This window comes from Schistocerca nitens, chromosome 6 (assembly GCF_023898315.1).
Source record: "Schistocerca nitens isolate TAMUIC-IGC-003100 chromosome 6, iqSchNite1.1, whole genome shotgun sequence".
Classification (NCBI taxonomy): domain Eukaryota; kingdom Metazoa; phylum Arthropoda; class Insecta; order Orthoptera; family Acrididae; genus Schistocerca; species Schistocerca nitens.
In genome coordinates, this window is record NC_064619.1 from 519,666,568 (window position 1) to 519,683,091 (window position 16,524).

The window sequence follows — 16,524 nt, forward strand, 5'->3', positions numbered from 1 at the left end:
TGATTTAGTAGCCTTTCAGTCTCTTAATTTATATGATCACTAATGGAATTCTCATCAGTGAACTTCACATTAGCTTTCTCCCACAACCAATTAATCTCTGGCTTGCACATGTATTTTGACTTATCTGTATGCCAGTTAACATATGCATTGTAAAAATTTAAATACAAATTCATCGCAGAATATCACGACTGACAACACAGTGCTTTTCGACTGGTGCAGTAGAGAACTCCCTGAATGAAATTTAATGCTTGTGCAGCATTTGTTTCAAATAGAGGAATCTTGGGAACACACAGAGTAAAACATTCAGTTCAGAGGGGCCAAAAATATTGCTCGGAATTAACTATGTACAACAGAATGTTATCTGTTATAATGATGTATATACTCTGAATTAAAAAAATCTGATGCGAGATTTTCATTGCCTGCCCCCCCCCCCCCCCCCCCCCCCCATTTAAATGAGATTTTGCCGCACTCCTCCCTTCCATATTTTGAGCTTATGTAATTAATGGACGTTCCTGAAAAGTGATACGGTGGAGAATGATGGTGTGCTGAACACCCTAAGTTATTTGCCTATTTGTGATTTTGTGGCAAAAAGAAAATATGTCAAACAGTACAAACACCATTTGGGGAATATGGATGGTTTTTGTGTGTGTGTGTGTGTGTGTGTGTGTGTGTGTGTGTGTTGTTAGGCTCACACAAGTTGCAGGTGATGTAGGCTGGCACATGAGATGTTCACTACTGTATTTGTAAGAACAGAAAATGCATGAATATGGGGAAAATAAGGAGAGCACAACAATGGGGGGGGGGGGGGGGGGTTGGATTTTCTTGTCTACTGCTAATGTGCATTTCGGTGAAACACAAATTCTGCAGCAATGATTTCAACACACAGAAGGGATAGTCTCAACTAGCACCTACATATCTTACCATGAAACAGTTTATTTATTTAGTGTTACATTTCAGTTACAATATAAGTAATGACCTCAAATTAAAAATGGTCTTGAAAGGACAAGAGTTCACAAGTTACCACATTTGTTTCGAGATAATAAGATACACTGTGTGTTAAGCAAGTAAAAAATAGTTTTATTTCAAATGATGATCATCTTCACAGTGCTAAAATCCACTTGCATGCATGTCTATTACCATTACAATGAGAGATGATTGATATACTAGTTTTATCCTCATTTTCTGTTACAAAGTAATTCATGTATCACAGTTGCAACATTTTACATTGGTTTCATTGTTTCTCTTACAGAAAGGAAGACTTTAATAAACCGGTTATTTAACAATATTTCTTTGGCTGCACAGCGTTCCACACATGTAACCTGTAAGAAACAGTTTTGAAATATGAATAATGATCTTCTGTAATATCACCACAATCATAACACAAGGGGATGAATTGAAATGTAACATGAAGGCAACAAACAAGTAAAAAATGACACTACAGGTAACAAGGGAATGGTCTCACCTGACATGATGTAACTACCCTGAATTATTCTTTGTAGGAAGAATACAACCAGACACATTCCATGTCACAATTTTAGCCACTAAAACACACTGCAAATATTTTTTTTTTAAATATTGTTTAAAATTACCAATGGCCTTCCTCACCAGGTAGCACATCCATATATGGATAAAGATACAAATCATTATGTAAGCTATCAAGTGACTGTTAGAATCAAGAAACATCAATAGTTACCTGTTCCTTCTGCTGTTCTGGTGTCAACTGTATAGATAAAACTAAATTTATGTTCATTTTTTTGTTTTTTAAAAATATATGCTTGCTAATAGAATCTTTTGGTGCAGGTTCTAAAGTTTAACAATGTGGAATTCAGTTAATGGTCTCTATCTTGGACAGGTGAAATGTGAAGAACATTGTATACGAAGGGAAATCGCTCACTACAACTGAAAGCTGAAATGTGTTTTTCTGACTGATTTCTGGGACATTCATCCAAACAAAGTGGACATTGATTGAAACTCAAAAAATCAAACAAAGCATCGAAATGTTTGAGGGGTGACAGCTGTGCCAGTAAGAATTCAGAGTATGCAATAGCTTTCTATGGCAAGGAAAAGGCTGTAAATTTTTGGCTAAATGGTGGAAGTAAAAAGCACTTAAGTTGACCAACGTGCAAAGCCAGTTTGGTTTGTAAACGCGAAAGAAAAGAATGACACAAAGAAACAAATATGTACCAAAACGAAACTCGGAAAAGTGTGAAAGGCAATCTACTCTAAACATTTAGTACCCCATATGGAAGACAACGTACCATTACTGATGGAGACCAGAGACTGGGTGCTCTTTGAACTGCAATTGAGATGAACATGGTTTCTAGTTTTCTTTGCTTTGGTTAAGTAGATTAGGAAACTGAACACATGTGGAATTACAAAGTTTACTTTAAATAAACATAGCGACGAAATGCCATTAATCGATAATACAATAGAGAAACCCATAACTGGTGCGAAAATGAAGCCTGCTACGTATAATATTAACAAATCTGATTTCGAGAAGGAATCTTTGGCAAACTGCACTTTTGCAGCAAAAAGAGTCAGTTGTTAAATTTGTGAATGCTATGACACTGGTATGAAATACTGTCAGTGAGAAGTATAAGTGAATTACTATTTCCACATCAATATCTGTTTTTCAAGAATCTCAACTCAAGGTAGTTACCAACAATTTTAAAAAAAGGACTCTTTACATCCACCAATCTTGTAAATGACATATCAAAATTGGAAAATGGCAAAGGGTAATTTTCAACAATTAATCTGAAATGTTTCTTACCACCCGAAAGAAATACTCCATTGCTTTTGTTGGACTCTTTACTCAGACATAATGACACCTGCCTTTCAAAACAACAGACAGACTGTCAATATATGTCAGACTCTTCCCAAAACAACCAATGTGGTCCAATCTCGATAAAGATTTCTTCAATGGCGTGAATCTTTCAGGAAATTGCCAGATCATATAATTGCTTATAGCTCTTTGCCACTTCAGGTTTGTAAGAGAACAGGAATCTTAAAACTTCAGACATTTGTGCATTATCAGTTTGCATTGCTACATTTAATGGACTTCATCAAGTATACTTGGCACACAGCAAACCACTGGGACTATATCTTACAACAGCCCAATTCTGTCTAATTACTGTGAATTGCCTGAAAACAACTTTTCTTATGTATGTCAGATGTAAGGAAAACGTTTTTACTACTCCAGACAGAAATTTTTACGAGTACTATAAGGACTAAGCAAGAAACTGTTCCATTGTGCAAAATTAAGAAAATAATATTAAGAATTGTGCTACAAGAATTAGTAAAAAATGAGACAGGTGCATGTACTACTCAGTTCCAACAAGTTACATTCCAAGTTGAAATGATGGAAGATGTTTAATGTATGTCAAAAATGCCATATTTTTGTGTGTTCCAGTAGTCATCTATGCAATAATTACATGTGCAACATCTTAGCTCTGAATACGAGCTGGAAGTCATCCAAAAAGTGTGACTTTTTTGCATGGATTCACTTGTTTTGCCACTGGATTTCTAGTGGAGAAGTTGGTTAATGTGTTCCTGAGTAACATTAAGAACTATGGTCTTTTGTTCTTAATGTGGTGCTTCTATTTTTGGGATGGTTATGGATGAGCAGGAAATTGTCCTTGAGCAATGTGAGAACAGCCATGTCATATACCAGCTCCGCTGTAATTCCTGCACAGCTTTTTACGTAAGCATGACCACCAAATGAATGGCCACCAGCAAACTGTGGCTAAGTACAGACTTGGCCCCTCATTAGAAGAACAAGTTGCTGAGCACAACATGCTTGAGTTCAATAAATCCTTCCCTCCAGCACCAGCTTTTCTTAAGTACATAGATGAGGGTTATCCTTGCAACACACCCTTCATTCCTGTAATCCTCCCAGCCTCAATCTAAGTAATGCACTTTCCACAACCAACATTCTCATCTATCTGTGTTCTGCACCGTGTCACAATCCACTCTTTTGCATAGTTTTGTATACTGCACAAACTCACCAGCTCTGGTGCCTGAACATTGCATTCCTGTGTTGTACAAATGCTGCTGCTCCCTCCTGCATTCCTCTCCTCCCTCCCTCTACTCTCACCCATGTCTCTACCTGGCAAACTTAAAAGCGTCCCAGCATTGTGCATTCAGCTGATACAATGTAGTTGCACAGGAATGTGTGTGTGTGTGTGTGTGTGTGTGTAGGAGGGAGCTCTCTACATTGTTAAAAGATTCACCTGAAACATAGTGACATTTTCATCCTTTTTTGTGCGTCAGACTTTCATTATTCGGTAGATGTCTGTCTCCTTTACCCTTAAACTATTTACATTATACCAGAGCTAAATATTATCTTTTATGTGATTGTTTGTTTTGTTTTAGGATGCAAGAACAACTAGGGTTGTACGCACCCATGTCAGAACTGTAGAACAAACAGACAAGAAGGAGTTAAAAATGACTACACGTGAATCTGTAACTCACATGTAGAATTGTGAATCTTTTTAAAACATCCTATACTGTGCATCCGCTAAGTCTCTCCACAGCGTCTCCCATCTCACTTTGCAGGGTGTGTAAGGTTGGCAGCACATTCAAATCTCGTCTGCATGTGTCCTGTGGACCTGCAGAGGTAGGGTGGAGATAATAGAGTTGCATGTGTGTTGCAGCTGTTAGTTGTGTTATCATCTAGTTCTTGAATAATCTGAGTGCAACTGAGAATGCTTACTGAATAACTTGAAAATTAAGGATTTCGGACATATGTTTATATGAAATTTTTTTATGTTTTGGTGTAAGGAACCTATCCCCAAATTTAACTATTTTTGAAACACCCTCAATATGGTGTGCTCATAAAAAAAACACAAATTAATTTCTATTGGGATTTGAATCACATAAATATGCTTAAATTATTACCGGAAGCTTCCAACATTTTATTGCAAATTGACAGCAAACTCTTTCCATAACAACAGAAAAATGACCTCCATTTCACATACAGACTTCTCAATCAATATGATAACCATGCCCCATTGTGCACTGTAAGATCCAGAATAATACCTGCCTTGCAGCTATCTAACATGTCACTGACTGAATAAAGATGCTGCATGTAGGCCTACTCCTGAAAACCAAAAGTTGTTTAAACATTTACGAACTCAAATTTTTCAAGACCATGAGAACCAGCAGGCTCTGGTATATTAGGTATACCCTTGAAAGTCTTAGGAGTCTGGGCGTGGAGGATTTGGACTAGGAAAATAGTTTGGGGAGGGGGGGGGGGGTGTTTGTTGGAGCAGTAAGTCTCAGTTCATCTCAGAAATACAAATTTTATTGGAAAATTTAACAACTATTTCTCCAAACCATGAAGTCTAATGGGTCCATGTGCTAAGAAAAATATTTTTGCTGCATCAAATTCAAGGTACACCAGAAGGAAAAATAGTTCAAGAGCTAATTCGGCCCATCTTTGATTATTGTGATACCCTACCAAGGCAAAACAGTGACAACTTCTTGATTTCGTCAAAATTTTTATATAAGATGGAATACCAACACACCACACAATGCTCAGATAACACCTTCCTAGAGAGAACTGGATTCTGGCAGTAACACAGGAGTGCTTATAACTCCTCTTTTTTATTTTATGGACAGCTTTGCAATCAATTCTGAAATATAGCATTCTCAAAACAATAACACTGACAAGGCATCTCCTCAAACATACTAAATTACTTCCAACTTCCCCTCATACCACAACTCTTTCTATCGTTTGACTGGAGAATGACATGCCATGTAACATATGAGAAGTATTCCCAGTTTGTGTGTTAAACTAACGGCTTGTCTCTTGAAACATTGTCAGTTACCCTCGATTTCTCACCAAGTCCACATGCAACCACATTGTACAGTTCCAATTTTGCTACCTTAAAAATTTTTAAGATATGTTTCTTCTCTTACCACCTTTTTCTGTTCTTTTTCTCTTTGTAAGTTCCTTAATTATAGTTATTATACAGTGCATCCAAAAAATCTCTCCACAGTGCCAAGTTCCATGTTTCTTGCCTTGCAGGGCATGTAAGGTAAGCGGCACATTCATGTCACTGTATAAACTCAGGGCGTCCTTTTCATCAATGTTCAACAGGTTGTACAGATTTAATTTGAGCAAAGAAGCCACTGATAGGGAGATTGAAATGATTGTAAGGATAGGACTAGCTAACGGGTACTCGGAAAAATTTATACGAGAGTTTGGAGCTAAAATTCTCGGCAAGAGGTGGCAGTCAGGCTGCAAAACATTAAATAGTAAGTTTGTGTTAATGGAATATGTTGGACCATGTTGCCAAAAAATAACTAGAGCCTTCAGGAAGGCTGGCGTTCACGTAGGCTTCCATACAAGGAAGAAGTTGGGGGGGAATATTACGACATAAGGAGGAAGGGAAAACAGAAAGTTAAGCAATCCGGTGTATACGAAATTAAGTGTGGAGGATGTGCTGGGACATACATTGGCCAGACAGGTAGGGATTTTGCCACAAGGTTTAGAGAGCATAACTACAGTAATAATAGCGGGCTGGAGTGCCATATGAGGGAGACTGGCCATAAGCTGGCCCCGATAGAAGATAGCCTAAGGATTCTGCATTTAGAACCAAAAGGGAAGATTTTAGATAACCTTGAAGATTTGGAGATCTACACACGTATACAGCACGCTGCCCACCCAGTCTTTAATGAACAGGCTTCCAGTGGGAACAACTGGTTTTTTTGCTTGTTTGAACAGATACTATTTTGAACTTGGTGTCTATTATACCCTCATGAGAAGTAAGATAGTGTATTTTATAGGAGCTGGTGGTGTTCTGTGCACGTACCATTATGATAGGCTAGGTTTTTTTGCTGAGTGGTTGGCTAGTCTGACGTCGTACGGGGAAAATTAGATGGGCAGATAGGTTGGCATAAATGGATTTGTTCACCACCATACCCTTTGGATGGTCCTTGGTTACACAATGGTTTATTTTATTGATTTTAGACTTTACAATTTTAACACTTTTAATTTTTTGTTTTTTAAAAAATCTAGAGCTCTCAGGTATCCGGATAGCATAGGTAGGACTTGGGTAATTTTCGTGCCACTAGTTTATATAAGGAATGTGTGACGTATAACCCACGTGTGTTTTGGGATTTTATGAAAATGCTCTTCCTCTCACCATTAAACTCTTTCCATGTGGTAGAAGGGTGTAAGTGGTTGTTTGAAGGCTTCTATTTGGGCAATCATGGCCCATGAGTAACACCTGGCTGTAATTCGATAGGCGGATGGCTGCCGCCAATGTGGTTGCCGTTGGCTTAACAGATAGCGCCCAAGACGTTTGTGTACTCTGGCCGATCACAGGGTTTTAGTTTATGACAGATAATGTTGGTTATATTTAATTTGGTGGTATTGTTTTAGAGATTTGAGAGGTTGAAAGATTTATTCATGAAGGAACTCCCTCCCCTCCTATTATTTGTTCTATATTTACATATGGTTTGTGTTGTTCTTAGTGCCACTACTGGCTATTGGCATAGTATGGCCATGCAAAAAGTTTTGGAGTTTTTAAAAAGTTTTTAAAAAATCCTTTAGTGTTAATGTGTACGGAAGTAATATTCCGATTGCTAGTCGTAATTACACCCTGTTAGATGTTCATGCTAAATATATTATTATCAAATTACATGTGAATGCATGGAGCACATGACCATGCAGCGCCCCCCACCGAGAGTGCTTCGCTGCTAGTTGACTTGTTTAGCACCAGTATACGCTCTGCTTCAAGACTGCTTGCGTCGCAGTTATATGTTATTCGACACTTTCTTTGAGTTGTCAAGGCTGTACGTCTGGTTGGTTAGGAAGGAGCTGAAGTTTGTGGTACGTAACTCATTTGACCAGATCTCATTTTCTGTAACATTCAGACGTGTTGAGTATGCTGTTCACTTATATTTTGTACTTTTTTGTAACAGATGTCTGAAGAAGGGGTGTAATCCCGAAACACGTAACATGCTTTAATAAGAGTGTCAATTGAACATCTCATGACTTTTTTGCGATTGTACAGCAATGGTTGCCAATTATTAACAGGCCTCAGATGGGATTTTATGTACTGTATATTGAACTGTTTCAGACCTCTCATGACAAATCAACAACATCAATGACAACATTGCAGTACTCCATGTGTTAAACTAATCTGAAGTTTACCTTTTCCTCATCTGATACACATTTCCTGTGAAGAGGCACATTCAGTATGTATAGGTTCATTTACTTTCCTCACATCTTTCTTTAAAAGGTTAAACAATTTGCACAACATCTGAACTAGCAATAATTTACATGTTGACCTCTTCTTCCTGTCTCTGTCCAAACAATGGCAGTTTGTAGGCTCTGTTCAAACAGCAGTCACCCCTCTAGTGCTGACTCAATGGCAGATAGTACCTTAGACCAATTCAATTCTCTTTTCTCCGTTTATCAGTTTTTCTATAATGAATTATCTTTCATTTTCTTGCTTCCTGTCACATCAGTTGCATTATAGTTTACTTTATTTATTTATACACAAAAAAAGGTACAGTTAAGCTCGATGTTATAAAGAAAATCAAAGCAACAAGCTTTCCAAAAATTTTACAGAGTAGGAGAAACAATTTCATACAAACTTGGTTTCAGTCCTTGCAGGTAAAGCCCTAAAATAAGTATCTGAAGTATTTTCATACATTCAAATGCAAGAAGCTGAATATACACATTGGTTCCAAGAGTTCCAGAATCTGTAAAAAAAATTGGAATAAAGATCAAGAAAGACATCATTGCCGCCCTTTTTATTTCTAATGAAAACCAGACATTGCATGTTGTACCATCAAACGACGAGAACTTCAGAGGTGGTGGTCCAGATTGCTGTACACATTGGTACCTCTTAATACCCATTAGCACATCCTCTTGCATTCATGCATGCCTGTATTCATTGTGGCATATTATCCACAAGTTCATTAAGGCAATGTTGGTCCAGATTTTCCCACTCAACGGCAATTCGGTGTAGTTCCCTCAGAGTGGTTGGTAGATCACATTGTCCATAAAAAGCCCTTTTCAATCTATCCCCGACGTGTTCAATAGGGTTCATGTCTGGAGACCAGGCTGGCCACTCTAGTCGAGTGATGTTATCCTGAAGAAAGTCATTCACAAGATGTGCACTATGGGGTCACGAACTGTCGTCCATGAAGACGAATGACTTGCCAATATGCTGTCAATATGATTGCACTGTTGGTCGGAGGTGGGTATTCACGTATTGTACAGCTGTTACAGTGCCTTCCATGACCACCAACGGCATACATAGGCCGCACGTAATGCCACCCCAAAACATCAGGCAATCTCCACCTCGCTGCACTTGCTGGACAGTGTGTCTAAGGCATTCAGCCTGACCAGGTTGCCTCCAAACACATCTCCAATTGTCTGGTTGAAGGCATATGCGTCACTCATCGGTGAAGAGAATGTGATGCCAATCCTGAGTGGTCCATTCAGCATGCTGTTGGGCCCATCTGTACTGCGCTGCATGGTGTCATGGTTGCAAATGTGGACCTCGCCATGGTCGTCGGGAGTTAAGTTGCGCATCATGCATCCTACTGCACACAATTTGAGTCATAACAAGACGTCCTGTGGCTGCACAAAAAGCATTAGTCAACATGGTGGCGTTGCTGTCAGGGTTCCTCCAAGCCATAATCTGTAGGTAGCGGTCATCCACTGCACTAGTAGCCCTTGGGCCTGAGCAAGGCATACCATTGACAGTTCCATGTCTGAACAACATCACTTGTGTTTACCTCAAGACACCTGGACACTTCCCTTGTTGAGAGCCCTTCCTGGTACAAACAATGCGGATGCAATCGAACCACAGTATTGACCGTCTAGGCATGGTTGAACTACAGACAACACGAGCCGTGTATCTCCTTTCTGGTGGAATAACTGAAACTGATCGGCTGTCGGACCTCTCCGTCTAATAGGCGCTAATCATGCATGGTTGCTTACTTCTTCAGGTGGGTTTAGTGACATCTCTGAAGAGTCAAAGGGACTGTGTCTGTGATACAATATCCACAGTCAACGTCTATCTTCAGGAGTTCTGGGAACCGGGGTGATGCAAAACTTTTTTTGATGTGTGTACAACGTGTACATGGTGCAGAAGAGGACAACATTTATTTATTTATTTTTGATTACAGATGCTTTATCTGAATGTCAATTACAGATGCTTTGTCTCAATGCACAAGCACATATTGTACGTTCACATACATGAAAAAACCATACCTTATTATGCTGCTCTGAGCATGGTACAACAGAGATAAATATCTCCACTGCGCTCATGTTTGGGAGTAAAGTTCAAATCCCTGTCCAGCAGTCCGTATTAGGTTTTCTGCGGTTTCCTTGAATCACTAAGGCACATGCTTAGATGGTCCCTATAAAAAGTACACCGCCAATCTCCTTTCCTACTCGTCACCCCATCTCAAATTACCTCACTGTCAAAGGGACTGTGAACCTTAATCCTCCTCTTTTTCCAACACAGTGTGATGAACCATACGGACACTTTGAGTAAGAAAGAAGTAAGTAACAAACAAAGGAATTTTTTATGGACACTGTAGGCAAAACAGAAGTATTTACAACATTACCTGACATCTTCGATGCACACAAATTTCTGGACATACTTCCTTCAGGTGTCAAATAAGCTGCTGACTCCTTGAAAAATGGCACTGCTCCTGGCTATTATGAGTTGTTTGTGATATTTTGAATCTTGCTGGTGAGTTAACTTATGAACATTTGTCAAAAATCTTTACTTTTCCTACTGACAGTGCGTCAATGTCAGCCACATGGAACAATGCAATGACTACACTGCTCAACAAGAAAGGAAGCATTAACAACACAAAGAACTATCATCCCATAAGCCTAATCTGCATTATGTTCAAAGCCTTTGCAGGAATATTGCTAAATCCTATCAGTCTCATCCTATCGAGTAGGGTGGATTCCACAACTGTGTCAGCATGCTAGATTATATTTTCATTCTATGGGAACTGATAAGCATAGCAAATGAGTATTTGGCACCTCTATGTACAACTTTTGTAGAATTTGAACAATGTAAGAAAAGTTAAGATTGCTACTTACTGTAAAGATAATACGTCAAGTTGCAGGCAGGCACAATTAAGACACTCACACATCAGTGTTTGTCAGAAAGAGAACACACCATTCATTCACACAAGCATGCACATCTCATGCACACATGATCACCAACTCCTGCAGCTTGGCCCTGAGCTTCCAGACGTGGTGGTCAAGCATGCGTGAGATGTGTTTGCTTGTGTGAATGAATGGTGTGTGTTTATCTTTATCTGATGAAAGCTGAAACTGAAAGTTTGTGTAGTTGTGTTTTAATTGTGCCTGTAGACAACTTAGCATCTTATCTTTATAGTAAGTAGCAATCTGTCTTTTCTTACACTGCTGATATTCCTACCTGGAGTTTCCATTGTTTGATTTTGTAAAATTTGAAGAGATTGTTGTTTTAGTTGTCCAACCTACTCTTGTGGAAGCCTTAACTGAGCAAGGGGTGATGGTGATCTATATTAAAATTGTGCACAATACACAAAACTTCATCAGTTTTTGTTAGTGTTGGGGAACCAACACAAGAGTGTTCAATTCACAGAGGAGTAAAACAGATCCCATCGTTCCAAAGTTGTTATCTGGTATCCTGAAAATTGTCAAGTCAGAACAGGGATGTAAAGAAAAAGGAATCGGAATCAATGGGATGAGATTTAACAACCCAAGATTTGCAGATGGTGATGTATCATTGGCAAATTATTTTGAAGAACTACAGACACTGGTATCGGATCTCACCTCAGAAAGTCAGGCAGTGGAACTAAACAAACATTTTGCAAAACCTCAAGTAGAGCACAATGGGAAATGTACAACTCAAAAACACACTACTTGACAATGTCAGAAGATACATAGGTCTTGGCCAACTTGTAAATATGACAGGAGACATAAGACAGGAAATCTTTCAACGTATCAAGCCACTCTGGTAAGCATCTGCATATCAACCATGGCAGTAAAACTGGCAAAAAAGTTTTTGATCAGTGTGTGTCCTTCCCATTTTGACTAATAGCTGTAATACTTCGACACTTAATGAACATACAAGAGGGAAACTTAGAATTGCACAAAAAGGGGTGGGAAGATCGGTGTTATAATTTACAAGGAAATACAAGAAAATGGCAAAAGACATCAAGTAAATTACCAAATCCTGGAGAACAGCCATTATAAAATGGCAATGACCCGACCATGTTGCAAGAAGAAACAACAACTGATGAACAACGGAGGCAGGGCTGGAATGAGGTCCAGTAGACAGAGGCAGACAGACAAATAGACCAAGCAGAAGACTGCCAGATCGATGGGGCAAGATTTGCAGAAATCACTGGAGTCTACTAGCTGAATATTACCTAAGACCATTCCTCATGGAAGAATATCTTTCAGAGATACCTGACCTCAGTAATTGGAGAGTCCATGTCATTTAACAATAAAAATGACTGACAATGATGATATCATGCATCAGAAAAAACAGCAAACGGAAGAACCCATTGACAAAGCATATTCATCAAACATATCAACGTGCACATTAACAAAGAGACTGCTGTCAGAAACTAATACTGTAATATAAGAGTCTCATTACACTACTCCATCCATTTTTATCATAAAGTCAAACTGTTGTGGAAGTGGCTTTTACAAGACCAACTGTGACAAATGTGGTTCAAACTACTTAACTACCACAAGGAGATCACGCTGTACTTCATTCAAGAAGCACAAAAGAAACTGGAGACTGCAAGAAATTCACTAAGCTTTTGCAGATTTTTTACAAGCCACACACACATACTTAACACAGGTAGAAATCCAATTAAAGCATGATACTGGTCAAATCTACCTCCCACATTCACCTCCCATCCCTTCTGAAAACTCAGTTGTGCTGAGATTGATCTGTTGCATAGCCTGACATCTAGGTTAGGATGGAAGGTGATAAGTTGGTTGTGAGTTGGCACAGCCAACCATGTGAGTGCCAAATAAAGGATGCAGTAACAGACTGTAGGGTTGCTAATCCTTTCATTCGCATCACATTCAACATGCAATGCCATACTTAATAACTTTTTGTTACAAAAACAAACCCTAAAGAAAATTAAAAAACCTATATTAAGCAATGGACAAGTATCTGGTGAGTGTTTTAATGTACCTCAAGTATGTATTTCGTATATAAATTTTGCAAAAATTCAAGGGGTCTACACTATGTATCTTACCAGAGATTTTCTACTTTCAACAAGAAGCATAAATGCTTGTGTGACCAGAAACTCTCCAAAATTTCAAACTGCCATTCTGAAGATGTTCATTGAATAGTAAGTATCAAAGTTCATATCATTTAATGCTTGTTCATCTGAGTGTGTGAATTCATTCATCTGTTGCTGAGATACAACTTCAACAAATAATGAAGGTAGGGGAGAGGGAGCAAGGATAGTAATGTGCATATTTAATATTATAGCACGGTAAAAAATAAAAAAAAAAGACTGAGCAACAACTTCATTTATGAGGTCAAATACAGTTTTCTCTATTGTGCAACATGCACACTATCAACTCAGAATGGGCACTAATAAACTAGCCAACACAGGAATTGTGACCATAAACAGTTTACCTGTTCATTCTTATAGAAGGGTTGTACTTTGTGACTGTGACTCTGTGTGTGTGTGTGTGTGTGTGTGGGAGGGAGGGAGGGAGGGAGGGAGAATAATAATAAAACTTGAAGAGGCTGAAAGAAAAGTCAGCCAATCATTTGTAGAAAAAGATTTATTGGAACTACCTGACCCAGGTTTCAATAGTTTCAAAACTGTCTTCTTCAGAAGGTGTAATAGACCTTATTACATCAGACACTGACTAAGTAGGCCTACACTCAAAAAATCCAAACAGCTTGCCATATCCAAGATCCATCTTATGAACACAAATAATCACAAGCTAAGACTCAGCACTGCAGCCTTATAGTATTAAAGGTGTGCAGACCAAACATCAAATGTAATCGCCCTTTATATAAGGCCCTTGTTAACGTAAAAGTTGACTCAACTTCTGCTGTATACACATACTGCTGTAATTCTGATGGCATCACTGTGCTCAGCTGTATACAAGTCAACTTTTATGTCAAAAAGGGCCTTACGTTAATGGGCCACTGCATTTGGTTTTTGATCTGCATACCTGTAATACTATTGTGCTGCAATCCTAAGTCACAACTTGTGATTATTTGGATTCATAAGATGGAAGTCTAATATTACAAGAGCTATGTGACTTTATTCAATTTACTTAATCAGCATTTGATGTAACAAGGCCTATTACACTTTCTGAAGAAGACAATTTTAAAATTGTCAAAACTTAGGACAGAGGTGCCAATAAATCCAACTGTTTTTAACCTCTCCAAGTTTACTGACACATAGTTGCTGAAGTTGCAGCTATATTTAAGATTTTTTTAATAATAATACACAGCAGATAACAACTTGGACTAAGCCATATGGTGCATTCTTCCTACACTCCACCCATCCGCATAATGGGGAAAAGTTTTAATACATGACAGAACAAAAAGTGTGATTTGCCAGGTGTACCAAGTGAAGTGCACACCAGTCAATTTGTTTTTGTGCTTAAAGCTCTTTATGTTTTGGTGTGCGCGCACGCATGCATCCACACACACACACACAAAATCAAATGTTTTGTGAGCATCTTGTGATGGTCTTTTGGTAGGACAATTCAACAGGTAAATATAACTATCTACAAAACATAGTCACAGGAAAACTACTCACAAATGGATGGTAAACACATGTTACAATTTGGGTTGAACACTTCCGCAGTATTGAAATACTCACAATTTGCTTATATGAGAGATGTGGAGAAAATTTTGTAACTCAGCTGATTATGATGCATATCTCTCAGTCATTTTATTTAGTGCCAAGTGGCCAACTGCAACAACCCTTAGAAAGAGAGACTTTAAAAACATGCACAGAAATCAAAGAAAACAAAAGTAACTGCGAGAAGCTGTAGTATTAAAGAAAACAATATGTTTAATGTCATCTAATCAAACACCTAGAAACTTACTGTAAACAAAAGAAACATGCCCAATTGAAAATGTTACCTGATCGCTACCCTTCCCCACGACACGATTTGTTGCACAGTCGCTCGATGTACTGCAAGGGTGGACAAAGGAATGGATAACAACCCCCCCCCCCTTTCCATCCTGTATTTCGACAGTTAAATGTCAAAAAAGTGTTAGCGAAAATTTATTTGGTTCAAATGGCTCTAACCACTATGGGACTTGACATCTGAGGTCAGCAGTCCCCTAGACTTAGAACTACGTAAATCTAACTAACGACACCACACACACTCATGCCCGAGGCAGGATTCAAACCTGCGACCGTAGAAGCAGCGCGGTTCCGTACTGAAGCGCCTAGAACCCCACGGCCACAATTAATTTGGTCAGATGTATCAACAACAGATGAATTAACAATTTGCACTTCATTGTATCACAGCTAATGGCCCTTGAATCAGCTTACCCAATGGGAACATTTCTGTGCAACGAATATACCACACATATTTTATGGAAAAGTTACCTCATCTGCGCTCAATTCACGGTCATTAAATGACGTTACACAACGCCTGAAGCAATGTTCCGAAATTTTGTTGTACATAATCACGAAGTCTCGAATCTGCAAAATAAAACAGCCTTATGAAAGTTTTTGAATATATTATTGTAAGTGTTTACGAACACCAACAAAATGAATGATTTACACTTTTCGTCTGCTCGTCCATCACGTTGAGATGTGCCCATGAAGCAAAACGTTTGCACAACTCCGATTTAAGTATTTCAACGCCGGCTTTTCCGCCGACAGCTATTTTATCTTACAAACAATAGCGATTTGGGCCAAGTTACACAAGCGACGCTTACTTTGGTTAGCTGATAGCAATCAACCGGAACAGTTGGAAAAAGTTATATATTATTAGGTGGATTTGTCATGACATCGCTCTTAGTGGTCAGTAGTAATAAATGCAACTTAAAGGGTGTTTCATGCTATCTCAATTACTATGCTCTGAAGGTCCGTATGGTTCTTTGAATATTTTGAAGAGGATCTGGAAAATTAACTACGGTATTAACCCACTGTAAACAAAACAATATTTTTTTAAATAAGTTGTATTATCTTTGCCAATCTATCAAAGAAATTGAAATTGATATCAGCTAATAATTTGCACAATGTTATGGCGCCAGTTGCAGTTTTTATGTTCTGTAGATAGGTTTCTACACACTGACTCATACAACGGCGTCCTATTAAACTCATCTTGTCGGTTCCTTGAAGATCAATTGCAAGAGAACTAAGAGCTAGCGTAAAAAAAAGCAAAAGGAAAATGAGGAAGCAGAAAACAGTAACCATTGTACAAACAAATCGGAATGTGGTATCCGAATTAAGAAGCTAACAGTAATTGAAGCTGTTAAGGGCAAAATCAAGCATCATAAAGGATGTTCCTGACTATTTTACATACATATC

The 16,524-nt window shown here is 38.5% G+C and overlaps 2 protein-coding genes across 2 annotated transcripts in view; one reads left to right on the forward strand and one right to left on the reverse strand.

The window, feature by feature from the left end:
- Nucleotides 1-1,541, forward strand: part of LOC126263738 (protein PRRC1-like) — a 77,436-nt gene extending 75,895 nt beyond the window's left edge. The window contains exon 7 of the mRNA XM_049960919.1: nt 1,250-1,541. Coding sequence (XP_049816876.1) covers nt 1,250-1,264 — 15 coding nt within the window. The 3' untranslated portion in view covers nt 1,265-1,541. The remainder of the gene's footprint in view (nt 1-1,249) is intronic.
- LOC126263739 (mitochondrial import inner membrane translocase subunit Tim10B-like) lies at nt 1,057-16,178 on the reverse strand. Its single transcript, XM_049960920.1, has 3 exons — nt 15,773-16,178; nt 15,595-15,690; nt 1,057-1,319 (listed from the first exon to the last, which is right to left on the reverse strand). Exons 1-3 carry the CDS (start codon nt 15,791-15,793, stop codon nt 1,221-1,223), a joined length of 216 nt encoding a protein of 71 aa, XP_049816877.1. The 5' UTR covers nt 15,794-16,178; the 3' UTR covers nt 1,057-1,220.
- Nucleotides 16,179-16,524: the final 346 nt, after the last annotated feature.